The sequence below is a fragment of the Monodelphis domestica genome, chromosome 3 (assembly GCF_027887165.1).
Source record: "Monodelphis domestica isolate mMonDom1 chromosome 3, mMonDom1.pri, whole genome shotgun sequence".
NCBI lineage: Eukaryota > Metazoa > Chordata > Mammalia > Didelphimorphia > Didelphidae > Monodelphis > Monodelphis domestica.
Window position 1 is genome coordinate 275566948 of NC_077229.1, and position 27345 is coordinate 275594292.

The 27345-nt window shown below is 37.4% G+C and overlaps 1 protein-coding gene and 1 long non-coding RNA gene across 3 annotated transcripts in view; one reads left to right on the forward strand and one right to left on the reverse strand.

Annotated features, from left to right (window-relative positions):
• The window catches only part of LAMA3 (laminin subunit alpha 3), a 360924-nt gene that overhangs the window by 291309 nt on the left and 42270 nt on the right, over window positions 1-27345 (forward strand). For both annotated transcript variants that reach the window (XM_007487607.3, XM_007487609.2), the window contains 12 exons: window positions 129-209; window positions 5265-5371; window positions 7003-7050; window positions 7509-7660; window positions 11554-11664; window positions 12697-12808; window positions 13197-13364; window positions 15255-15451; window positions 23182-23298; window positions 24354-24508; window positions 24978-25119; window positions 25325-25427. In XM_007487607.3, coding sequence (XP_007487669.1) covers window positions 129-209; window positions 5265-5371; window positions 7003-7050; window positions 7509-7660; window positions 11554-11664; window positions 12697-12808; window positions 13197-13364; window positions 15255-15451; window positions 23182-23298; window positions 24354-24508; window positions 24978-25119; window positions 25325-25427 — 1493 coding nt within the window. The remainder of the gene's footprint in view (window positions 1-128; window positions 210-5264; window positions 5372-7002; window positions 7051-7508; window positions 7661-11553; window positions 11665-12696; window positions 12809-13196; window positions 13365-15254; window positions 15452-23181; window positions 23299-24353; window positions 24509-24977; window positions 25120-25324; window positions 25428-27345) is intronic.
• Window positions 1-27345, reverse strand: part of LOC103106794 (uncharacterized) — a 130099-nt gene that overhangs the window by 42297 nt on the left and 60457 nt on the right. Inside the window, exon 2 of the long non-coding RNA XR_001628852.2 lies at window positions 2817-2859. This is a non-coding gene — a long non-coding RNA (uncharacterized LOC103106794). The remainder of the gene's footprint in view (window positions 1-2816; window positions 2860-27345) is intronic.

The window sequence follows — 27345 nt, forward strand, 5'->3', positions numbered from 1 at the left end:
AAAGGGGCTGTGATTTTTATTTCCATTTAATGTAAATCATCAGAATGTCTTTGTAAGCTAGAAAATAAGGAAATGTATTCCCTTGGGCTTGGAATAAAGCTCTTTTTTCCCCCTCCCCTTGCTTGTAGTTTTGCTACTGGCTGCGTTGTGAATGGGGTAAATGTGAAATGTTCCTGCAAACCTGGCTACGTGGGAGCTCAGTGTGAAAGGTCAGTGGCTTCTCTCCCTGCGGGTGACCAGCAGCAGGAGCCCTGCTGCCTTCGGTGTGTTCCAGCAAGAGCCTACCTAGTCCTCTCGGGGAGTGCTACTTTTTCCCTTCTTCCTTGGTCCTTTTGTTGCATGTTGAAGGCAATGTCTGCTGAGCAAATACAAAAGCACTTACCTCACAAATCATGCAATTTTCCTTCTGTCCCACACCAAATATTTCTGGCTTTTGGAAATTACACCCACCCATATGATGGATAGAATGGTGCAATGTAGGTAATGTAGGCATTCAGGACTTGAAAAGCAAAGAGATTGTGTTTCAATCTTTGTCTCATTTAATCAATCAACAAAACATCTAGGAAGCAGCTAGGTGGCTCAGTGGATTGAACGCCAGACCTGAAGACAAGGAGGTCCTGGGTTCAAAACTGACCTCAGACACTTCCTAGCTGTGTGAATACTGAACCCCTATTGTCTAGTCCTTGCCATTCTTCTGCCTTGGAACCAATACACAGTATTGATTCTAAGATACAAGGTAAGGGTTCAAAAAAGCAATCTATTGAGCACCTTTCATTTGCAAAGACCCTACTCAAGTAAAGGGGGAGAGTAGAAAAAAGTGTTAAGACACGTAAGTATATGCTCAGCAAGAGTTGACGTTGGTTGAGGAGTTAAGACCTATCCACAAGGTACCTAATGAGGACCAAATGGGCAGCATAGAATAATTTCTGTAAGGGTTCCAAAATGGGAGAGCCCATCATTGGATAGAATGACTATTAGAAGAAGTACAACATCAGCTAGGTGGGATTGAGGTTCAGCAGTTCAGTTCAGGAAATAATCTTTTAGTACCTTCCACCTGACAAGAATATTCTAGGGAAAAATGAAAACAAATGCTACCCTGAATGAGCTTACATTCTACTTGGAGACCCAGAATAGGTTCTAAGGAAAAAGAATAATATTCCAGGTGGGAGAAACCATAGAAAGGCACAAGAGGCATATGGGGATGTGAGTAGATTGTTTGGGTTGGAGAGGTGACTTCCTATAGTGGAGTAGTGGGGGAAAAGACTGGGAAGATAAGTTGGAGTCAGAATATGAAAGTCCTTGAATGCCAAACTAAGAAAGCTGGAACTTAACCATGAAATACAACTGAAGACTCTTCTGCTTTCTTGCTTTAATTTAAGACATTTGTCACATTTGTCTCACTTGTCTTCTTAGATCTTTCAAGGTCTCAGGATCTGGCATCACTTAGATTCCTTCTAATTGAATTTCTGCTGCCATTTATCATGACCACTGTGGCAGAAATCAGAGGTGACATAAGTTCCTTTGGCCAACAGGCACCTGATTCAGAAAAGACATTTTAAATAAACTCTGCTTTCCCTATCCATTTATTTTTACTACTCTATTACTTAAAGAAACTTCAAAAGTTAAAATTTTATTACCCTATATCAAGGTTTTTTTTTCTTTGACAGCCAACAAATATCCTAATAATGTAACTTTATCATCATATTCCATACCACTCCTTTGCTTTCCCTCCCTTAGCACATCTTGCCAAGCTGCCTGCCCACTCCAAGCATTTTCCCTTCCTCTGTTATTTGCTACACCAAGGACATCAATAAAATCCAGAAATTTTATTGCTGGCCATTGTATTTAGCTAATACCAGTAGAGGGGAAGAATGGCATCAAATATTTTTATAGCTTGGGTGTTAATAATCTGTATGTATGTATAGGAGAGTGACATCTAACTTCTCTGAATATTTATGGGTCGTAGAAAAGAGGCAATCTGTTATTATGTAAATCTTTATGTAGAGAATGTAGGTGGGGGAGATATCTAAAAATAATATATTTAAGAACATAGATATTCTGAGCAGTGTAGTCTTTTAGGCTTTAAAGTTTGCTTAGTACTTTCCTTACAACAATCTTACAGAGTACTTAAAACACTGAACTATGACTCTGGAAGTCAACTTACCTAAGGTAAGCCCATCATATTCCTCAAAGATGCTCAATACCTGAAAAAATGTCATTGTTACTTTTCCTTCACAAACCTGAGTACTGGGAACAAATTGGTAATTTGCTGCTTGCCAAAAAGTTACTTCTTTGAAGACTTAGATTTGAGAGGTTAAAATCTTGATTAGGGAATAAGGGTCCATACCCCTAAATTCTGTTGAATATTAAGAACTATAAGACCATGTTATTTCTCTTGACTTTCAATTCACATAGGAAAAAAGTCATCGCTACCTTCTGGTTGTCCTAAATCTTCTATATAATTTGTGCCTGATAGCTACTTGACTTCACTGTACTCTTCCCTCTACTCTGTAAGGGGGAAAAATGGGTTATTATATAAAAAGGTTGGACTGGATTATATTTAAAACAGGGTCACTAGGAATTTAATTAATTCCAAAGAGATTTATTTACAAAATATAGAAAGAGTGAAGTAAGAAAATCAGAGAGAGGTTAGGGTAAGATATCTAGCCTAAGAACTAAGTAATTTACTCTCAGCCCCTGGCTCAACCTGAGCAGGGAGTCCTTAGGCCTCAGTAAAGCCAAGGACCTGGGGAAGTCTCTCCTGAGGTAAATCTCTTCAGAAAATCCAATATGAAAGGAGTCAGCCTTTCACTCACCGTGTCTCAGGTCCAGTTAGCAGATTCTTCTCCAGCCTCCACTCTAAAGAAAGAAAGAACTGTCAGTAGGACTGCCTTCAGGAAGTTGTAACTCCCTTTTAAAAACACTTCCTTTTGTATCACTTCCTGTGGCTTCCTCCAGTTTTTACGTGGACAAATCATAGTCTAAAGCCTTGCTTAGGATTGCCCAGGAGGCAGTCAGGCAATTCTGACTCATTACCCACTATTGCACACCTGGGTCACAGACCTCCTACTTAATGTGGGATGTTTACACTCTTGGCAATTAAATCTAAAAATGGACAGATCTCCCCACTCAACTTGTAAGTAGGGTGTTTACACTTTTGGTGATTAAATCTAAAAATGGGCAGGGGTTACAATTTAATCTTCACAATCAGGGAAGAGTTAAATTTAATCTTCACAGCTCCTTCCCATGAATTATCTCTTAATATGATAAATAATTAAAATATATAAATATATATTAAAGTATTGAAAATAGTAAAACTAAAATCCATCAAATCTAGTTTGAAAAAGATTGACAAGGCAGAGTTCTACAATAGTCTCTCACTCCTATAAAGAAGTAGATATATTTTCTCATACTTCCTTTTTAGGACCAAAGTTAGTCTTTAAAAATTTGCACCATTCAATTTTGATGATTTTATTATAATTTTTGTTCTTTCCATTTACATTGTTATTATTATATAGGATTTTGTATATATAATATACAAAATTTACCTTTTTCTGCTTAATTCATTTTATATCTATTCATGTCTTTTCACATTTTTCTGAATTCATTATAGTCATATGACAGAAGAGTAATATTCCATTACATTCACATCCCACATTTTGTTTAACCATTCCTGGCTAATCAACCAATCAAGCCAATCAACTGGCATCTACTTAATTTCTAATTCTTTTATATCACCGAAAGTGCTGCTAGAAAATGTTTTGGTAGTTATGAGCTTGCTTCTGAACTCCTTGGAGCCTATGTTTGGCAATGGATTAGTCTCTCTTGTGGTATATAGTTAATATTCAACTCAGATCCATTTTGCATTTATTGTGGCATATAATATAAAACATTGGTCTAACCCTCATTTCTGCCAGACTGCTCTCCAGTTTTTTCCCCCAGAAATTCTTATTAAATGGTGGGGTAATTTATAATATAGGTATTTAGATAATTAGGTAATTTATATTTGTGGGTTTATCAACTACCAGGCTACTGAGAACAGTTATTTGTTATTTATTGTTCCTTGTCTAGTTTGTTTTGTTGATCAATTTTTCTATTTTTTAACCAGTACCAAGTGTTTTTTATAATTACCATATAATATAATCTAAAGTCCAGAAGTGTTCATCTCTTCCACCAACCAATTCCTTTCCCCTCATTTTTCATTATTTAACTTTATATTTTTGATCCTTTGTTCTTCTAAATTATTTTTGTTTTTACATTGTCTAAGTCTTTAAAATATCCCTTTCATAGTCTGATTAGTATAGCACTAAATATGTAACTGAAATTTGGTAGTATTATCCTTTTTATTATATTAGGATAGTGAGCCCTATTTCCTCAATTATTTAAGTTGCTCTTTATTTCTCTAAAGACTGTTTTGTAATTTATCTATAAAGATAAGTTAGTGTGCTTTGGTCCTGGGCCCTGTTCTCAGCTCCTTCTATACTAGGCAGCTGAAAATTTGATGCCCTGGGAAAGATTTGCAGTTATTGAGTCATTTTCTGTCATGTCTGACTCATCACGACCCTGCTTGGTTTGCCATTTCTTTTCCCTTTTTACAGATGAGGAAAATGAGGCAGGGTTAAGTGATTTGCCCAGAGTTACACAGCTAGGAAATGTCTCAGGCTCTGGCATAATTTTTTACTTGTAATATCCTAGGGAATCAATGATTATTAAGTAGAGATAATTTATCCTTTTTTTTTTGCCTATCTATATTAAGCCTTTACTTTCTTTCTCTCATCTGATTGCTGGTGCTAGCATTTATAAAACTATGTCACATAACAGCAGGGAAATATGTTCTATTGCTCATTTTCCTTTTCCTTCTCTTTACTAAAGTTTTTTGAAGACCTTATGTTCCATTCTCCTTTTAAGTGCCACATTCCCTCCAGAGCTTCAGAATGAAGAAATCCCTCAATTCGGTTTAACAAGTATTTGTTAGGCACTTACCATGTGGCAAGGACTGTGTTTGGTGCTGGGGATACAAAATTGAAAGTTGAACATGCTGCTGCAGTGGTTGGGAAAGGTTACTTCTCCCACCTTTTATGCAACGCCCCCCTCCTCACACCACCACCACTACCATTACCACTGTCTACAGGTTTACAGGAGCTCAAGCACTGCCCATAGGAGCAGGCTAAAATGTTCAGAATAAGTAAGATCTTTAATTTATAATGATTCAAAGATCTATGAACTATTGATGTTTGTTCTGCTTGTCTTTTTTTTCCATGTAGATGTGCACCGGGATATTTTGGGAATCCCCAGAAATTTGGAGGTAGTTGCCAACCATGCAATTGCAATAATAATGGCCAGTTAACAAGCTGTGATCCACTGACTGGAGGTAAAATGAATCCACAGGTTCATAAATGTGATTTGATATTTCTTTGTCCTAGTAATGCAAAATTACATTAAGTCCCCACAGACAAAAATTTCCAAAAAATATATATGTCAACAGCAAAGTACATGATCTTCCAGTTGACCTTCTGAAGGTTCTTGTGACTTCCCTAAGTGCTATAGACTTAAGGTGAATTATTTCTGGAGTAAATTATGCAAGAGGTAACTAGTACAATAGATTCAGCAGTCATCATAGTAGGCTGAATTCTTTGTCATCAAAGGAAGTTACTTCAGTATTGTAGGTTATATTCTGGTCTTAGGTGATAACCTAGACATGGTATGTGAATATACGATTGAAATATGGCAGTTGCATGCTAACTAATTGGGTTATGGGGAAAAAATCTCAGAGTGGCTCCTACAGAAATAGACAGTGTTTAAATACTTTCCCAAGGTCTCATAGTTTCAGGAGGTTCCTGAAATAATTATAATTTAAAGTGCCCTTAAAGAAAGCTGTTTTGTCCAATACAAATAGGTTTTCTTTGCAGATACTTGGACCCCTTTGTTAAATTATTTATTAGTGAGTTAAATTTAATATTTATAAATTATATTTTATATCCTTGAATACTTTAAATACTTAAAAGTGCCATTTAAATATCAATTATTATTATTAACTTATTTTAACCTTTTATTTTTCTTAAACCCTTTCCTTTTGTCTTAGTATCAATTCAAGGGAAAATTATGAAGTAGAATGATCACAGGCAGCTAGATAGAGTGCTAAGCCTGGAGTGAAGAACACCAGTGTGGGAGATTCTGATACCTGAATTACGGGTGCTTGACTAGAAAATGCTAGTTTGATTACTGGTCTCTCTCCTTATCTTTTAAACTGGGTTTCTAGAAATTTTTAGAAAAAAAATTTTAAGTTGCTTTTTATATGGCTAAAGAGTTGAGAGTAATATTAATTCTTCAAGTTCAAATAATTCCTAGCTGTGTGACTCTGGCAAGTCATTTAACTCCTGAGTGCCTAACTATTTATGGCTTCTTAGACCAATTAGTAAGGCAGAAAATAAGGGTAAAAAAAAAACCTTCCCTTTCTCAATCCTACAAGAATGGCAGAAGGGATTGAATAGAGATGGGATGTGTCCAAGGCATCACACCACTCCTATCTAGAATAAAGAATCCCTGACATGACACAAGATACAGAAGAAAATGTGAACATTTGGTAAGGGGACACAAATTGAGGTAGGGAGGCTCAAAATGGTGGATCAGAAGTCTTCATTTGAGTTAAGGCAGTTGAGGAGAGAAAGAGTTCAAAAGAGAACATTTCCATAATCACAATGGCATTTGAGGAGCTCCACTGACTTTATAATTCTTGCTGGACTATGTTGGAGAAGCTAGAGGAAAATGAGGCTGAGATGGAGGCCTCACAAGTTTCCACAAGAGAAGTAAGACCTGTATGCAATCCATGGCTTTGGTAATGGAGAGGAAGGGACAGTCTCAAGAACAGTGACAATCAAGATAATTGTCTCAAATTACCTTTCCCAGAAACAAAACCAGAATACAAAGGTTAAATTGTAGACTGTAAAGTATTATCTCCTCTGTTTGTTTTAACTTCTGAATTCCTGAAAATTCTCATTTCAGATTGTATAATTCAGGAACCCAAAGATGGAGGCCCTGAAGAATGTGATGGTGAGAAAAGAAATATGATGCTTTATATTGGGCCAGTCATGTAGCCTCTCTAGGTCTCCTTTTTCTCAACTATAAAATGAGAAAGTCCCATCTCTAAATCTGTGGTTCTGTTGCTCTATAATCCCATGTTTTCCAGTACCACTTTATTCATTTGATATATATTAGCTTTGTGATAAGAATTTTGCTAGAAGAATACTGCTAATAGGAGCCCCTTCATTCAAAATAATCAGAAAGTGGGAGAGCAACTTTTCTTATTTGAAATTCCCACTCTCTTGTCATCTTCCTTAATTAGGAAACCATGTTCCTTACAAAGGAATCCAGGCATGTGGCCTTACCTTGGACAGAAAAAGCATGAAATGGGCCAAACCAACTATGCATGCCCTTTCTATTCTTGAGGTTCTTGGTACCCTGACCTCACCCAGCATCATTATTTTCTTTTGCTTATGGTCTTTGCATAGACTGTGATAGCTGTGTGACTACTCTTCTGAAGGACCTGGGAGCAATGAATGATGAGCTTCGACTAATCAAATCCCAGCTTCAAAGTACCAGTGCAAATGCTGCCACTCTGGAGCAAATGAAGCACTTGGAGACCCAGACCAAAGACCTGAGGGTAAATGCTTAAATAAGGGGAGATTCGAAAGAAACTGACTTTAGATAGGGTCCCCCAAAGGCAGTTTTATTTGTAGAAAGTGCTAGTAGATACACAGCTCGCCATTTTGAATTTCAACTACACTAGTCTTTCATTCATTCATTCATTCATTCATTCCTTCATTCATTCCTTCATTCAGTGGTAGCAAGCCAACATTTATCAAGCATTGACTTTATGCAGATCACTGAGAGAGATACAGAATTAGTCTTGGTGCTTAAAGGATTTTAATTACCAGGGGAAGTTGTCTTCTATGCAAAATATTCTTAAAGTGAAAAGTTATTTCAGTACCACACAAGAGAAAACAAGGCTTTGAATTAATGAGTCTTCATTAAAAGAGTCTTTTCTTCATCAAGAATTCCTAAATTCAAGAGTACCACAGTTTTGCTTGCATGGTCCCAAGTAAGTCATCTAACATCTCTGAACCTATTTACACATCCACAAAAATGGCAATAATTGTCCAATCAGGCAGACTATTGAACATAGGAAATCCTTTTTGCAAGACTGATATTTTGAAACTCCCAGGAAGCCTGCCATTTTGGGTATATATCTATATCTATCTATCTATATATCTATATCTATCTATCTATCTATCTATCTATCTATCTATATCTATATCTATCTATCTATCTATCTATATATATATATATATATAATGATGTAAATTACCTGTATAGCACCCAAGCTGGACATAAAATACTTGGTTGTATCAGAATACTTATTCTGTGTCAAAAAGGGCTTTTGAATAACTGCTAATTCAGTTTGTTTCAATGAAGCATCTGTATAATTTTTGTTCTTTCCAAAGAGCCATGGTTCTCAACAAATCTTGATCCTCCTGAGGTGGAATTTTATGCCCAGGACATCTAGCTCTTACAGATAAGATGCTTTATAGGGAGGTTCTGTAGGAGAAGAACATCTTTCTGACATCCTCAATCATTTAGGGCTCTATGTAGTTTACCTTGATTTTTTCACAGAAAAAGAGGTAAAAGGGATATTAGGAGGCCTTATAGAAATAAATCAAGGCATCTCAATGGCATGTAAGTGGTCCTGGGTTCTTCAAATCTGTGCCAACAGGCAGATCTGTACAAGCTGGAATGGCTCTGAGTTGCTTGATACTAAGGACTATCCTGTCATTGGAGGACCAACCCAGATAACTTTAGAGAGGCTCATCACCTGAATTTTGGTCATCAGGTGCAGGTAGAGAGTTAGCCTTGGAATCAGGAGAACTTGAGTTCAAATTCTGCCTCAGATCGTTTCCAGCTATATGCCTTTGGGCAAGACAACTAATGTCTGTCTGCTTCAGTTTTTTCAACTTTAAAATGAGAATAATAAGCCCACATTCCTTATGGGGTTGTTGCAGAGAATCAAACCTATATAAAGCCCTTTAAAAAAGCTTTTAGTGATATTTGTTATATATTAGCTATTATAGCTAATATTAACTCATTTTTTTTCTACAGTAACATGTAAAGGCTATCTACTGAGTTGTGGAGTGTGTTTTGGATCCACATCTTTAGAAAGATGACCACACACTGTATCACATCACTTGAATTATTATTTTATTATTTAGAAATCTCTTCTTTTCCATTTTCCTGAAAGGGAAAAAGAAAAGAATAGAAAATATGGTATAGCTCTTTCATTTGGGAAAAAAGTAAACCTTAACTTCAGGAAGGTTACATTAGCTCATTTTAATGAGGGCTACTATCATTTTTAGTATTTTTTTGTCAGCTTAAACAGAAAAAACACCCTTCTATATACGCTGTGAAATGACCTCCAAGTGCATGAATTGGTACCATAGTGACATAAGGCAGTGTGCTGCTATGGAGAGAGTCAGAAGACTCTCAGTGTGCTGCAGGAGAAGTCAGGAGTTCTTTACTGATCTGTCTTATAAACTATGTGTCTTATGGGCAAATTGCTTAATTTCTCAAGGCCTCATTTTTCCAATCTGAAAAATAAAATTTTTGGTTAGATCAGAACTGTGTTGGACCATATCAAACTATCTTACAAGAGCCAATTATTCAATTTTTTGTATAAATAGTTACACCTAGAAATTGATAATTGCTCTGAGTCAGGTCTTGATTTATTGTTTTCTTGATTGCCTATACTTAAGATAGTGATGGAGAAGAGGTTAATAATGCAGAATAAACTTAAAAGTGTGTCATGCACATATATTCTTTTCCCCAAAGAGCCAGTTATTAATCATATACCAGAACATCCCTGGACTAGATCATCTTTAAGGCCCATTCTCATGCTGACATTTTGTGATTCTAATAGTATCAATAATAAGGGAGGCATTATCTACTTTCTTAATAGTATATGAAAGATAAAAGAATTTCAGTAATGTCCTTGGGATCTGGGAATTTTCACTTCATTGTTTAGCTGTCTCTTTGAACATCTCAATAGATCCATGGCTCTCTCCCACCTCCCCAACTTATTTGAGAACCAGGTTAAAGTTGACATTAAGAACATGACTTTGATATCTAAATGTTTTGTAAGTATCATACCGGGCTTTTTTTCTTTTTTAACTTTTCCTTTTATTTTTAATATTAAGTTTATTTATTTATTTAAATAATTTAGAAAAATTTTCCATGATTACCCTCCACCCCCCTCCTATAGCCAATGAGCAATTCCCCTGGGTTTTACATGTGTCATTGATCAACACTTATTTTCATATTATTAATATTTGCATTAGGATGATCCTTTAGAATCTATATCCCCAATCATATTCCAATTGAACCATGTGTTCAAGCAGTTGTTTTCCTTCTGTGTTTCTACTCTCACATTTCTGTCTCTGAATATGGATAGTGCTCTTTCTCATAAGTCCCTCAGAATTATCCTGGATCATTGCATTACTGCTAGTAGAGAAGTACCACAGTGATTGATTGTACCGCAGTGTATCTATCTGTGTGTACTTTGTTCTGGTTCTGCTCCTTTCACTCTGCATCAATTCCTAGAGGTCTTTCCAGTTCACATGGAATTCCTCCAGTTCATTATTCCTTTTAGCACATTTGTATTCTATCCCTATCAGATACCACAATTTGTTCAGCCATTCCCTAATTGAAGGGCATCCCCTCATTTTCCAATTTTTTTGCCACCACAAAGAGCATGGCTATAAATATTTTGGTACAAGTCTTTTTCCTTATGATCTCTTTGGGGTATAAACCCAGTAGTGTGCTAAGGCTGGATCAAAGGACAGTCTTTTAAAGCCCTTTGGGCATAGTTCCAAATTGGTTTCCAGAATGGTTGGATCAATTCACAACTCCACCACCAATGCATTAATGTCCGAATTCTGCCACATCCCCTCTAACATTTATTATTTCCCTTTGGTGTCATATTAGCCAATCTGCTAGGTGTGCGGTGGTACCTCAGAGTTGTTTTCATTTGCATTTCTCTAATTATAAGAGATTTAGAGCACTTTTTCATGTGTTTATTGATATTTTTGATTTCTTTATCTGAACATTGCGTATTCATGTCCCTTGCCCATTTATCAATTGGGGAATGACTTGTTTTTTTTTTTGTTTTGTTTTTTATAATTGATTTAGCTCCTTATAAATTTGAATAATTAGACCTTTGTCAGAGGTTTTTGTTATAAAGTTTTTTTCCTAGTTTGTTGCTTCCCTTATAATTTTGGTTGCATTGGTTTTGTTTGTACAAACCCTTTTTAATTTAATGTAATCACAATTATTCATTTTGTACTTTGTAATATTCTCTATCTCTTGCTTAAATTTTTTCAAAGAATAAGAATTATACCAGTTCTACAAAGTCAATTCTGGTGGTCTTAAGTGAATCTACAATAGCAACAGGATGATTGGTCTTTGACTTCCTATTATACAGTAAGTTTAACTTTGCTTTATTCTCAGAATCATTTGCTCAGCTACCAGTCTGCCATTTCAAGTCGCGTATCCAAAATAGATGCCCTGGAGAAAGACCTGAACAGTCTGAATCAGGACTTTGAGACTCTGCAAGAAAAGGTAACTCTCACTTTTAATTTAAAAAAGAAACTTGAAAAAAAAATAATGTTGCTGTTTTGGGGCAAGCCTTTCAGCATTATTTTGGCCAAACTTAATAAAACTGTAATGCAAGAACCAAATGCACTGTGATGTGGCACCAACTAATTAAAAAGGAAGTATGAATTTTTTCACCCCAAAGTGAAAAGAGAGAACCCACCATGGTTTGAAGGTAAAGAGCAGAACTCCTTACTACCATTCTATGACTGATCAAGAGACTAATGGTTAAAAACCTCAGCAGGCCTGATTCATGTTATGCAGAAAAAAAATAAAAAGTGCTGCAGTTTAGGTACCGCTGGAATTTTTCCATAGTGTCACAGTTCTCTGTAATACTTGAAGCCCTACATTTCTAAGAATATATTTCTTGCTCAGTTGTTTCAGGCAAGCCCAAGACTTTGTAACTTTTAAAGGGCCCGAGATTTTTTTTCAATAACAGACCAGCTTCTTATTCTTGCAGTTACAAATGTAATTTCCTTTTTGTTGTCAAACATAAGGTTCCAAATATGATGCAATAAAATGTTTTTTTTTTTAAAAAAAGAAAGGGGAACATATACAGACAATTCATAGAATAAGAAGTTGGTTTTAAATCTGGAGTGCTCCAACATCCAGCCTCTTCCTACTTCTCCCTTCCACTCACAGAAAAAAACTGCCAAACAGGCTATTCAAGGTATCTCCCAGTGCCTTTGCAGTTGCTGTGCTCCTTGCCTTGAATGTTCTTCCTCTTCACTACCAATTCTTAGACTTCCCGGCTCACTTCATGACTCAGTTCTAAGACCACTTTCTTGTCCTCCCTGGTGCTACTGTCTTCCTCCCTTAAATCACCCTCCATCTATTCTGTGTAACCTTATATTTATCTATTTTTGTACTTATCCTCATTATTAGAATTTAAGCTCCTTTATAAGTGCTCAATAAATGCATTCTGATTGATAAAAAACAGCTTAGAGGGTTTACCACCAACCAACTTAATTGCCTCTAATAGTTTGAATTTCTATACAGGTTCAAATAAATTCAAGAAAGGCACAGACATTATATAACAGTGTTAGTCAGACAAGCCAAAGTGCAAAACAGCTGGACACCAGGATACAGAGCGTCATCAGGGATGTTCATGGTAACAATGCCTTCTTGCTTTGCCCACATGTTTTGCTTTACATAACCATTTAAAACTTTGAATTGGCTTTATTTTGTGATTCAACATTACTGAATCTCCTTCAGTGCTAATACCCTCTCTCTACTGATTATTTCTAATTCGCTAGCTTGTTTGTACATGGTAGTTTTCATGTTGCTTCCCCCATTAGGCTAGGAGCTCTTTGATGGCAGGGACTGTTTTTGTCTTTCTCCGTATCCCCACTCTGTAGCACAGTGCCCTTATTTACTCGCTGATTGACTAACTACACTATTAATTTAATCATAAAAAAATCCCTAAGATAAAGCCACTCAAAGTTCTCCTTTCTGAATTCCCAGATTTCTTAAGTTTAATGAAATATGTAATCTTTCAGTTCTCCTGAAACAGATTTCTGGGACAGATGGAGAAGGACACACCTTGCCCTCTGGTGACTTATCCAGGAAATTGGCTGAAGCTGAACGAATGATGAAGGAGATGAGAAGTAGAGACTTCAGAGAACAACTGAGAAAGGCAGAAGCTGAAAAAAGAGAGGCACAGCTCCGTAAGTTCTTTGCTTCACTGTGTCCCATGCCATGTGATTTGGACAAGTAAGTGGCCAAGGAGTGGTGTTTAGTCCCTGTTTGTGGATAGAATGTCTGGACTTCTCAATAATGTATCATTCCTATTATAATTCAGATTATTCATTACTGATGAAAAGGGGCATTCTAAAAGTTGAGTAAGAATTTTTTTCCTGTAAAATCCTTACTTTCTGTCTTATTATCAATACTAAGACAGAAGTAAGGACTAGGCAATCAGGGTTAAGTGGCTTGCCCAGGATCACCCAGCTAGGAAGTATCTGAGGCCACATTTGAACCCAGGACTTCCCATCTCTAGGCCTGGCGCTCTAATCACTATGCTACCTAGCTGCCCCCAAGACTATTTACACTCAATGGAACAACATTTACTGTCTGCTATGTGCAAGGTCCTCTGATGAACACTGGGGATGCCAAAAGAAGCAAAAGACAGTCTCTGCCCTCAAAGAGCTTAAAATCTAATGGGGGAGGCAACATGCAAATAAATATGTACAAAAAAGCTATATAGATGATAAATAGGAAATAATTAAGAGAGGGGAGTCACTAGAAATTATGAGGGGATGGGGAAGGCTTCCAGTAAAAGAAGGGATTTTAGTTGGAACTTAAAGGAAGCTAGAGAGGTCAGTAGTCAAAATAAAGGAGGAAAAATGTTCCAGGCATGGAGGATGGCCAGAGAAAATACCCAGGGCTAAGATGGCTAAGAGTTTTGTTCCTGTAACAGCTGGAAAGTCACTGTCACTGGATCATGGTATGGCTTGGGGAGTAAAGCATAAAACTGGAAATGTAAGAGGGGGTTAAGTTATAAAGATTCAATCAGAGTGTTTTGTATTTGATTCTGGAAAAAATAGGGAGCCATTTTCCTATATTTACCAATATTTCCCTATAATAAAAGGCCTCAAGCATAACCATAAATAAATAAATAGAATTTAGAAAAAAATGTTAAGCACTTACTAGCAGCTTAGTTTCTCATTGTTAAAAGTTAGCCATTGGCAACTCTCTCTAAGCCACATTTTTCACCTCCTTCTTTTAAGCTGTTTAAGGCAGCTAGGTATCATGATGGATAGAGTGCTTGACTAAGGCAGAAAGAGCTGAATTCACAATCTGTTTCTGTCACTTACTGACTGTTATCAACCTTGGGTGAATCTCTTAACTTATCTAAGCCTTAGTTTCCTCATCTGTAAAATCAGGATAATAATAGCATCTACCTTACAAGGTTGTTATGAGGCTCAAATGAGCTAATAGCTTTGAACACCTTAAAGCATTATATAAATTCTTCTTTTATTATTGTTGTTATTAATATTTCCATTTTCCCTTTCTGCCTTCTTATCAGGCCATCTTCCTCTTCCTCATCATTCAGTTGGTCAGTTACTACTCCTATAATATTGATTTTTATATTCTTACCTTTAGTAAAAAACAGAAAAGGTATTAACAATATAATAAATAATTCTAATGTTTAATGAATTTCAATTCACTATTATGGGAAAATCATCCTCCTTCTTGCCATAGTATTTATTGTCCAAGAAAATCATGGAACAGTAAAGCTTTTCTAGGCTCAAGTTTTATAATGGTAGGTTTACTCTCAGCATTGCTATTTAAATATTATTTTAGTTTTTTATTTTAATCTTAAGGAATATGTGACAGCCTTGATTTCTGAATTTATTAGTTCTATACTTATGATATATAAAATGTAATGTGGACATCACAGTCTGATATTTCTTGCTTAGCTATCCTTTTAGATTTAATTTTTCAGTGTTAGATATATTTTCTAGTCTTTAAAATGGAAAACATGGTCTGTGAGGCACCATCAGCTTGTCTTCCCTCTATGACACATATCATCTTTTCAAAATGTCATACTGCAGTGCTGAATCGTATTCAGAGTAGCCTGAAAAACCACCAAGCAGAGAACCATGAGCTTGTGAAAACCATACGAGATTCTTTAAATGAATATGAAGTCAAAATCAGTGACCTCCGTAAAGCTCTGCAAGAAGCAACTCTCCAGACAAAGCTGGCCAATGGACTCAACCAAGCTAATGATCGAGCCCTAGAAGACATTAAGGTAATTTCTTTTTTTTAATTTTTAAATTTAAAAATATTTAATTTTATTTAATTTTTCTTTTAAATTCTTACCTTCTATTTTAGAATCATTACTAAGTATTGGTTCCAAGGCAAAGGAGTGATAAGGGTTAGGCAGTGGGGGTTAAGTGACTTGCCCAGAGTCACACAGCTAGGAAATGTCTAGGACAGATTTGAACGCTGGACCTCCTATCTCTAGGCCTGGTTCTCAATCCACTGAGCCATCTAACTGTCCCCCTCCATTTTTAAATTATTAATATGATAAATGTTTACAAATTTAAAAAAAAACAAAGCATTTATATGTATAAAGATTATTACACTAATGAAATCACAAATCTCCTATATGTTTAACTTATTTTTTTCATATCTACATAATAGATCCCATCTACAAATGTCCCACCTCCTTCCCAACCTCTCTGTATCACATAAAATATCATCAAGAATGTTCATAAAAATAAATTTTTCGTGTTTTATCTTTCTGTTCACTTTCTGGAGGTAACCTCAGTTTATTCTTCCAGTGTTAGTTGCTGTGTATAATGTTGCTGTGTATAATGTTCTCCTGGTTCTGCTCATTTCACTGTTCATTATCTCATATAGTTCTTTCCAGGTTTTTTTTAAAGCAATTTGTTCATCATTTCTTATGGTACAGCAATATTCCATCACAATTATATATCACAACTTGTTTAACCATAACCCAAATTGATGGGCATCCCCTCAGTTTCAAATTCCAAAAAATGTTCCAATATTTTGGAACACATGGGTTCTTTTCCTGTTTCCCTCATTTCCATGGGAAACAGACCTGGCAGCAGTATTGCTGGGTCTAAGGGTATACACAGTTTGATAACACTCTGGGTAGATTTTTAATTTCTTTCCAAGATGGTTGGATCAGTTCACAACTCCACCAGCATGAGTGTGCTCGTTTTTCCTCATCCTCTCCATCATTTGTCCCTTTGTCCTTTTGCCATTTTATCCAGTCTGGTGGGATGTTAAGGTAATTCCACAGCTGGACATTATCTTTTTTCCATCTCTCAAGTGAAGGGATAGAAGAAGCTAGAATCTTTACCATTCACCATCTGAATCAACAAAGTGAAATGTCTGTGTGAATGTGTTTGTCTGCCTTATGTCCCTGTCCTCCAATCATACACAAGCAAAAATGAGACACTGAATGTATCTTTGTTAAAAATAATAATAATGATAATGAACAAGATTATAGTTCCTACTTCTTAGCCCCAAGAAGAGATTTTAATCCATGAATCATGCACAAATGAAAGCAGGAAAAATAATTTCACACCCACTCATGCCTGATAGGGTACAAGGAGTCCTCTGGTGAATAATGCATCATACTGGATGAGGAATTCAAGCAGTGTACTTACACTTCAAAGACCCTATTCCGTTTGAAGAGAATTAACTTTGTGAATCATATCATTATCATCATCATGAGAAATGATCTCTCTCCACCTCCAGTTTCTTCCTATCTTCCAAACAAGTGCCATGATAATCTTAATGCACAGTTCTACCATATCACCTTCTTTAACAAACAGACAGATATAGAAATGACCCATCAGTCAGTGGGAACCCATTGCCTCATTGCCTGTAGAATAAAATGCACACTCCTTGCCCTGGCATTTAAGGCTTTCTAAAATCTGCTTCAGCCAACTCTCTCTCTCTCTCTCTCTCTCTCTCTCTCTCTCTCTCTCTCTCTCTCTCTCTCTCTCTCTCTCTCTCTCTCTCTCTCTCCCTCCCTCTCTCTCTCTTTCTCTCTCTCTCTCTCTCTCTCTCTCTCTCTCTCTCTCTCTCTCTCTCTCTCTCTCCCTCTCTCTCTCTCCCTCCCTCCCTCCCTCCCTCCCTCCCTCCCTCCCTCCCTCTCTCTCCATAGGAGTATCTGAGGTCAGATTTGAGCCTAGGACCTTCCATCTCCAGGCCTGACTCTCAATCCACCAAGTCACCTAGCTGACCCCTGTGATTTCTTGATAAAGCTGAAAGACTAGTTATTAACTGATGTAATTCTGTACATTCCTACATTTGTACCTTTGGACAGGCCCATTTCAGCTTTCCAGGGCCTCTCTAATTAAAGACTACATTTCTAGATTCCTTTGTATTTTCTTTTTTTTTTAATGTTTTCTTAATTTTACCAATTATATGCAACAATAAATTCCCACATACATTTTCTCAAGTCATATGATCCAAATTGTCTCCCTTCCCCTTTCTGGACCTCGCAAACAATTCAATCAGGTTATACATGTATTATCATCCTTTACATTTTCTTATAGAAGCTACTGCTGTGCTACAAGGATCACAGTCTTGTTTTGCTAGGTTTATGCCCTTTGGCCCAATCACCATCCTGCATAACTTCTTTTGGAGATGCTCCAGGAGGTTAATATCCTTAACATATGATACTGAAACTAAAGACATGATGCTGGATGTGGTATAACAGGAGCAAAGGGCAGATAGGCACTGTTTTCTCATGTTGAGCTTGAAGCCCACTAAAAAAACCCAATTATTTCTCAAATTAACTGTTGACTCTCTTTGTACCTCCACACTTAGTATAGTGCCCAGCACACAGTTAGTTCTTATTTTTTCGAGTGATGTAGAGGATATCATCTGGATTGAGTTTGGAAAGAAACAGGGGTTCTGAGAGGTGGAAGTGAGGAGGAAAGGAATGCATTTCAGGAATGAGGGATCGGCCAGTGGGAAATACAGAGACAGAACATGAAGCATCATGTATCAGAAGGTTTGCTCAGGAGCACCACAGAGTACAGGAAGACAGATAAGAGTTTGAGTATTCTGAATTCTGGACATCATCCTTAACTATCTTCCCATCCATCCTGAGCATCTGTTCAATTTCTGCTTTCTTCTTCTTACTACCAATGTTGCTTATTAAGACCATTTTGCTCTGTAAGATTCACACTGTTCTGTTATATGCATTCCTACTTAACCTGGCTTACTTTTGTCTCCTATGAATATCTTCTAAAAATCAAAATTGGTTCATGATATCCCTTTGAATCCAATATCAATGTCTCTATTTTTTATTTTAAGTTTTGTTATTTTTAAAAATATTTTTCCATATTTACATGATTCATTTTCTTTCCCTCCCCTCTTCCCTCCTCCCTCTCAGAACCTACAAGCAATTCCATCAACATCAGCATCTTTTTAGAAAATTCTTCATTTTACCTCTCATGACAACATTTTTGTCTTCCTAATTTCTCCTTGAAATTTTCCCATTTCTCTTAGGCTATCTTTCCCCATCAAATATCAGGCCACTGAATCTGACTGTGCTCTCTGTGAATGTTTTGAAATCTTCTCAGCTATGCTCATCTTTCCCTCTTACTCTGTCATCAGTTCAAAGAATGATTGCTTCCGCCTAAAGTTTCCATTGTTTCTAATTCAGCAATTTGCTTTTCTCTGTCGGTTAGAATTAAGGACTTCTTGTTGAAAAATGGAATTATTAACCTATAATGAAGGAAGGAAAGAAGGAAGGAAGAAAAACAGGAGAAGCAAAGAACTGGAAATTGAAGGGATGCCTATCAACTGGGGAATGGCTAAACAAGTTTGACATATGATTATAGTGAAATACTACTATGCTATAAGAAAGGATGAACAGGTTAATTTTAGAAAAACATGGAAAGACCTACATGAAATTATAAAGAATGAAATGAGCAGAACCAAGAAAAGATTATGTACAGCAAAAGAAATATTGTTTGAAGAATGACTTTGGAGGCAGCTAGTAGTCTCAGTGGATTGAGAGCCAGGCCTAGAGATGGGAGATCCTGGGTTCCAGATCTGACCTCAAGACACTTCCTAGCTATGTGACACTTCCTAACTGTGTGACTCAGGGCAAGTTACTTAACCCCCATTGCTTAGCCCTTACCACTCTTCTGCCTTAGATCCAATACACACAGTATTGATTCAAAACAGAAGGTAAGGGTTTAAAAATAAAATGACTTTGCTTATATATCTCCTGAAAAATAACTGATAAATAGAAATTATTCTAATTATATATATATTTACACACTTATTTATTTTTATTAAAAGATGCCTTCTCTTAACTAGGAATATTTTAATGTAACAATTTTTTTAAAAGGAGTAGGAGAGAGAGACACAGAGATTCAGAGACAGAGACAGAGACAGAGAGAGAGAGAAGTTGTTTCATAAACTTGACTGCAAATAATTGGGTTGTTTTTGTTTGGAAAGCTAAATTAGGAAGGAGTTAGCATCCTCTTTATATTTCTATATTTTATTTTTATATTATATATAATGTACATGATATTTATATAATACAATTATTTATAAATTATATTTTATCTACAATTATATCCAAAATTTTCTTCATACTGAGTGTGTAGTCCCAGAAGGCCTAGATTTGAATCCCAATCTTGCTACAGACTCCTTGTATAAGTCACTTAAACTTTCTCCATATCTGTTTCCTCTGCTGGGAAATGAAGAGGTTGCTAAAGTCCCTTCTAAAGTTCCAACCCCAAGTCAGAGGCAGAATTCAAATGCAGGTCTTCCTGAATGCAAGTCTAGTATTCCATCTATCGTACTATACTGTTTCATTGGATCCCCCAAAAAAGCTACATGTAGCCCCAACATCCTGTCTGCAATACCACCGAGAGTGCTTATTTTCCCCCCTTTTAAACACTATTATATTTGGTCATTTTCAAAAATTATTCATTAGAAACAAAGATCATTTTCTTTTTCTCCTCCCCCCCCCCCATTCCCAATGGCGATGTGTGATTCCTCTGGGTATCACATGTGTCCTCGGTCTGAACTCTTTTCCATGTTGTTGGTATTTTCATTAAGGTGTTCATTTAGAGTCTCTCCTCAATCATATCCCCTCCACCGCTGTAGTCAAGCTGTTGCCTTTCCTCGGTGTTTTTACTCCCACTGTTTGTCCTCTGTTTGTGGGTAGTGTTTTTTTCTCCTTGATCCCTGTGGATTGTTCAGGGACATTGCATTGCCACTAATGGAGAAGTCCGTTACATTCGATTGTACCACAGTGTACAATGCTCTCCTGGCTCTGATCCTTTCACTCTGCATCACTTCCTGGAGGTTGTTCCAGTCTCCATGGAATTCCTCCACTTTATTATTCCTTTGAGCACAATAGTATTCCATCACCAACATATACCACAATTTGTTCAGCCATTCCCCAATTGAAGGGCATCCCCTCATTTTCCAATTTTTTGCCACCACAAAGAGTGCAGCTATGAATATTCTTGTACAAGGCTTTTTCCTTATTATCTCTTTGGGGTACAGACCCAGCAGTGCTATGGCTGGATCAAAGGGCAGACAGTCTTTTATCGCCCTTTGGACATAGTTCCAAATTGCCCTCCAGAATGGTTGGGTCAATTCACAACTCCACCAGCAATGAATTAATGTCCCTACTTTGCCACATCCCCTCCAGCATTCATTACTTTCCTTTGCTGTTATGTTAGCCAATCTGCTAGGTGTGAGGTGAAACCTCAGAGTTGTTTTGATTTGCATCTCTCTGATTATCAGAGATGTAGAGCACTTTTTCATGTGCTTATTAATAGTTTTGGTTTCTTTGACTGAAAACTGCCTATTCATGTCCCTTGCCCATTTATCAATTGGAGAATGGCTTGATTTTTTGTACAATTGATTTAGCTCTTTATAAATTTGAGTAATTAGACATTTGTCAGAGGTTTTTGTTATGAAGATTATTTCCCAGTTTGTTGCTTCCTTTCTAATTTTGATTACATTGGTTTTGTTTGTACAAAAACTTTTTAATTTGATTTAATCAAGATAGTTTATTTTACATTTTGTAATTCTTCCTATGTCTTGCTTGGTATTAAAGTCTTTCCCTTCCCACAGGTCTGACATGTATACTATTCTGTGTTCACCTAGTTTACTTATAGTTTCCTTCTTTATGTTCAAGTCATTCACCCATTCTGAGTTTATCTTTGTGTAGGGTATGAGATGTTGATCCAAGCCTAATCTCTCCCACACTGTCTTCCAGTTTTCCCAGCAGTTTTTGTCAAAGAGTGGATTTTTGCCCCATATCTGGGATCTTTGGGCTTATGGTAGACTGTCTTGCTGAGGTCACTTACCCCAAATATATTCCACTGATCCTCCTTTCTGTCTCTTAGCCAATGCCAAATTGTTTTGATGGCCACTGCTTTATAATATAGTTTGAGATCTGGGACTATAAGGCCACCTTCCTTTGTATTTTTTCCCCGTTATTTCCCTGTATATCCTTGATCCTTTGTTCTTCCAAATGAACTTTGTTATGGTTTTTTTCTAATTCAGTAAAAAAATTTTTTGGAAGTTCAATGGGTGGCACTAAATAGATAGATAAGTTTGGGTAGGATGGTCATTTTTATTATATTGAGTCGTCCTACCCATGAGCATAGCATCCTCTTTATATCATTTGTCCTATTATTTATCCCAGTCCTTAGCCTAAGGCCTGGCTCAGAACTGATGCTCTTTTTGTTGTTGTTGTTTTAAAATTTTTATTTAGTCAATTTATAACATTATTCCTTGGTTACAATAATTATATTCTTTCCCTCTCTTCCCCCTCCCCACCCCTTCCTGTAGCCAACACACAATTCCACTGGGTTTTACATGTGTTCTTGATCAGAACCTATTTCCATATTATTGATGTTTGCACTAGGGTGTTCATTTAGAGTCTATATCCCCAATCATATCTCCCTCAACCCATGTAATCAAGCAGTTGTTTTTCTTTTGTGTTTCTACTCCCTCACTTTTCCCTTTGAATGTGGATTGCATTCTTTCTCATAAATCCCCCAAAATTGTTCAGGATCACTGCATTGCCACTAATGGAGAAGTTCATTACATTCAATTGTACCACAGTGTTATCAGTCTCTGGGTAGAACATTCTCCTGGTTCTGCTCCTTTCACTCTGTATCAATTCCTGGAGGTCGTTTCAGTTCACATGGAATTCCTCCACTTTATTATTCCTTTGAGCACAATAGTATTCCATCGCCAACATATACCACAATTTGTTCAGCCATTCCCCAATTGAAGGGCATCCCCTCATTTTCCAATTTTATTTTGCCCCACAAAGAGCACAGCTATGAATATTCTTGTACAGGTCTTTTTCCTTATTATCTCTTTGGGATATAAACTCAGCAGTGCTATGACTGGATCAAAGGGCAGACAGTCTTTTAGCACCCTTTGGGCATAGAACTGATGCTTTTTAAGTGTTTATTAACTTAAAAAATTAAATTATTATTGAGGGAAGTCAAACCTTTATTAGCCATTCATCTTTTGTAAGAGAAGGAACTCCAGCATATGGTTCAATAGTTCAAGTCTTTTATTACTACTCTGTCCTGTCTATGATCATATAATCAGTTTCCCAAATTCCTTGTGTGTCTCTTTCTTAAGTTCAAGAATTCTATAGCCTCTCCCATGACAACATGGTATCTATTTCTTTCTCCATTGGTCCCCATCCAAATTCACTTCCTCTCCAGTTCTGATTTTTTATTTTCACCTGAGTATATCAATGTGAAATTATATTGCCAGGTATTCATAAGGGCATTGTAGAGTATCACATATTTTTTCAGAGCATTGTTTAAGTCAACACATTGGAGAAAGCCATTTAAGAAATTAAAAGGTGGTTGAATTTGTAAAGTCATTCATTGGATTCATTAAATATTTCATATTGTCTCCGCTTGTTGCTTCTTGTACTGTTAATAAGCCTGGCAACTAAAGTATCTATCTCTTCACTCTCCTCAGAGACGGATTAATGAAATGAGCTCCCTACAGAGTGAATTCACTAAACATCTCACCACTGCTGAATCATCTTTGCGACAGACTAACAGTGTTCTCCAACTGATGAAGAAAAGCCAAGAGGTGGAGTAAATGTTGATGATTTTTAGGAGTGAAAGCATTTTAATTAGGTCATGAAGAAAATGTGGTAGAGTTGACTTTTTGAAAAAAGTGTTTATTTTATTCTTTTTAAACCCTTACCTTCAGTCTTGGCTTCAATATTGTGTATTGGCTCCAAGGCAGAAAAGTGGTAAGGGCTAGGCAATGGGGGTTAAGTGACTTGCCCAGGGTCACACAACTGAGAAGTGTCTGAATCCAGATTTGAACCCAGGACCTTTCATTTCTAGGCCTGGCTCTCAATCCACTGAGCCACCCAGCTACCCCCTTTTAAAAAAGTATTTAGAGAAGCCTATAATCCTAATAAACTGACCTGTCTCATATTTCCTTGATTTTTCATTATATCTCCAGCTTCCATGCCTTTGAATAGGCTTGTCTGATTACCTAGAAAGCATGCCTTTCTCCCCTCTGGTTCCTTTCAGGCTCAGCATAGGTGCCCCATCCTCAGTGAAGCCTTTTGTGATCCCTGTGGTCGTTAGTACCCCTCTCCCTTAAATAATATTCCATTTATTTAGTTGTGTAAGTATAAACTCCTTCAGGCAGGGTATTCTGTGTATTCCATTGCCTTTATACCCACAGAACTTTTCACACAATACCAAATAAACAGGTGTATGTTAAAAACAACACTGGAAAAAAAATTAGGAATAATTGTATTGGTAGGAGTTCAGGGTTGGCAAAGAGACCGTTAGAATTTCTTCTTTGCTAGAAATTAATGGCAATGGCAATTTCTGAAGCAGAAAGTAACGAATGGTTAAGTGGAAATTTGCCTTGGTGATAGTCCTGTCCATTTAAACAGTTTCCCAAAGGAAACATTTCCCCTCCACCCCTGCCCCAATTTTAATGGAAATGTATGGAACCTATTGCTGTTTAGTCCTAGAGATCAAGGTCATTTGTGGTACTATGGTATCAGGCCAAAAAGAGGGGATGCTTTTTACACATGGAAATAAATTAGAAAACAAGTATACATTTATTGCATCTAAGCCTGAGTGATCTAAATTGTCTTTGTTTACTTGGAAAAACAGGAATATGAGACATTAGCATCCAGTTTAAATGAAGTAAGGCAAGAACTAAGTGACAAAGTGAAGGATCTTTCCCGGTCATCCAGCAAAGAGTCTCTAGTAGTGGAGGCAGAGAAACATGCCCAGTCTCTACAAAACTTAGCAAAGCAATTGGAAGAGTAAGTACATGACACTCATTGTTTCTGAAAAGCAAGTGAGGGCAGAAATGTGTGGTGCTGAGTGAGAACGTAATGCCCTTTAGTTCCAAGTGGGAACATGAGGTGGTAAAGATGACATTATTTGTGTTTCTAGTAATATTACACCACAGCTATCAGTGTTTATTACTATTTAATAAAATGGCTAAAATCTCAATCCCTCATTACCTATCCTTAGGAAAAGAATTTAAAAGACAAAACAAAAACAAAAAAAGAGACAATTTAGAATACATTTTGGAAGAACAGCAACAACCTTAAGAATCAGTTATTCCTTCCACTTTGGGATAGAGCTCCAAATGTCACATAAAGGTGATTGGTTTCAGTCAGTGACTGGGTTCATGATGGCCCTTGCAGAGGACCCTGGTTGTTGGACTATTTTTCTCAGTGTCTCCTTCCCCCGGGTATCTGAATGCTTCTCCTCATGACCTTTCAGAATCAAGAGGAACACCAGTGGTGATGAGTTGGTGCGCTGCGCCGTGGATGCTGCCATGGCCTATGAAAATATCATCAATGCGGTAAAAGCAGCCGAGGATGCCGCCAACAAGGCAGTGGGCGCGTCAGACTCTGCCCTACAGGTGAGATTGCCCTGAACTAGGAAAATCTCTGGGTCATGCTCTGGCATTGAGAAGTTTAGTCTTTAGGGAACCCTGAGCATAAGAAAGCCAGCTTACACATTCAAAGAGCCAAGGCCATTTTGGCCAGATGAGGAGCAAGCCATATTCCATTTCCTGTATGTCGAGGGATTTACATTATTGGGGCTGACAGATATTTTCTTTCTAGACTGTGGTGAAAGGAGACCTGCCCAGAAAAGCCAAGACATTGAGCTCCAACAGCGATAAGCTACTGAGGGAAGCAAAGACCACGCAAACGAGGTTACAGCAAGGTACCCAAATATTCAACAAAAAAGGGGAAGCAAAGGGGGAGGGAGATAACAGAAGATGCTGTTTTTTAAACCCAGGAGTCAGTGATGCTAAGAGATTTATGTGGACTCTTATGTATTTGTCTTCATCACTCAAGTCCTTGCCACTATCCAACCCTTCCCCGCTACCAACAATACACATTTGTTGTTATTGTTGTTTTCTATAACCAGAAGCCATTATAAATAAACATCCAGTGTAGACTGAACTAATACACTAGATTATCCAGTGGTTTGGTTGAAATAAGTCTACTTATGGCAATACCTATGTAGAGAAAAGTAACATATCAGGATAATGACATCAATTCAATAAACATTTAGCAAGCGCCTACTATCTAGGAGACAACTGAAGTGCCATGGCTACTGAAAGAGGCGAGTGGTGGTCATGTACTCAAGGAGCTTAGAAAAGCAATAGTTGGAGCAGTTACTGTGAGAGGTGCTGGGGAAACAAGTATAAATGCAATATTTCCTCAGATAAGGTGATAAATAACTCATAGCTCAGCCAAAATCATTGGTCCTTATTCTTAAGGAGAATCTGTATGGCAGAAAGAGTCCTGGACTCATAGTAAAGATGTCTAAGTTTCTCTTCTGGCTCTGCCACTTACATACTAAGTGGTCTTGGGCAAGTCATTTAATTTCCCTGAGCCTTCATTCTGTATTGAAATGAGAGAGAGAAAGAGTGGTGTCCCTTCCCTCCTCAAAATGGGCTTCAGGGGAGACAACAGATGTCATGGAGAAAAGGTTTGGGGATGGTAAAGGGAACAGGATCTAGGAGAAGACAACTGATATCTAGAGTTGACTCAGAGAGAAGAGAGGTTTGAAGATTTCCCTCCTTCTGCCTTTCCCCCCTTAGCTATGGCTGCTCTCCCAGATTTTCTCTTGTCCCTGCTCCACTACTCAAGACCAGAGGGTCTCCCCTTTATCTGGTCACTCACACTTGATTCACAGCTTGAGGAAAATATAACTAATGTCAACTCAATCAGGGTAATACAAAGGGAAAGAATGGGAAAGGATAGTAGGGGAAAAAGGGGTCCCTATCTCTATCTAAAACCCTTTCCCTCCCTTCTCAAGTTTGGGGGGAACTCAGGCTTTGGCAGCCTAAGCCCCCTGAGACAAAGTCAGTTTGGCTGACCCTGGACTTGGCCCATTGGCCACAATTCAGACCCAGGGCAACAGGAGCTGAGGTAAAGTCTGACAGAGATTCAAAATTCCTTTTCTCAGGTTTCTCTTTGCTGAGTCTTTTCATTTTGGAAGTGTTAGGGGGAAGGATTTCCAGTCACAAGCAGGAAAAAGTGGGTAAACTTCAGGAAAAAGTCTTTTTCAACCTTCTCTCTTCAGCTTCTCTAGACTGAGAGAGCAACTGCTCTTCCAGCCAGAATCTTCTGTTCCTCAAGATTCCAATCTCCTGGGGCCCCTCCCCCATTAAGGTGATCAGAACCACACACTCTTCAGCCTGGCACTTTTCTTATGTGCCAGCCTCTGTCACAATTCCTAACTTCTCTCTTGCTCTTCCAGACTTCTCTCTTTCAGTCCAGTTGCCAAGTCTTACTGTTTCTCCCTTCACAGCATCTTTTGTCTCTGACTGCTTGTCTCAACTGACACAGCTCTTACCTAGATTATTGCACCAGCCTCTTAATTTTTTATTGTCACACACTGTTCCTAAAGTGATTTTCCTTAAGCACAGACTGGACCATGTAACGCCCTTGCTCAGTCAGCTCCAGTGGCTTCCAGTTGCCTCTAGGACTGAATCTAAACTTGTTTCAATTTTTAAAATCCCTTATCTTCTTTCTTAGAATAAATACTTAAAGCCAAGAGGCTTTAAGACAGAAGAGTGGTATGGGCTAGACATAGGGTCACACAGCCAGGTAATGTCTAAGGCTACATC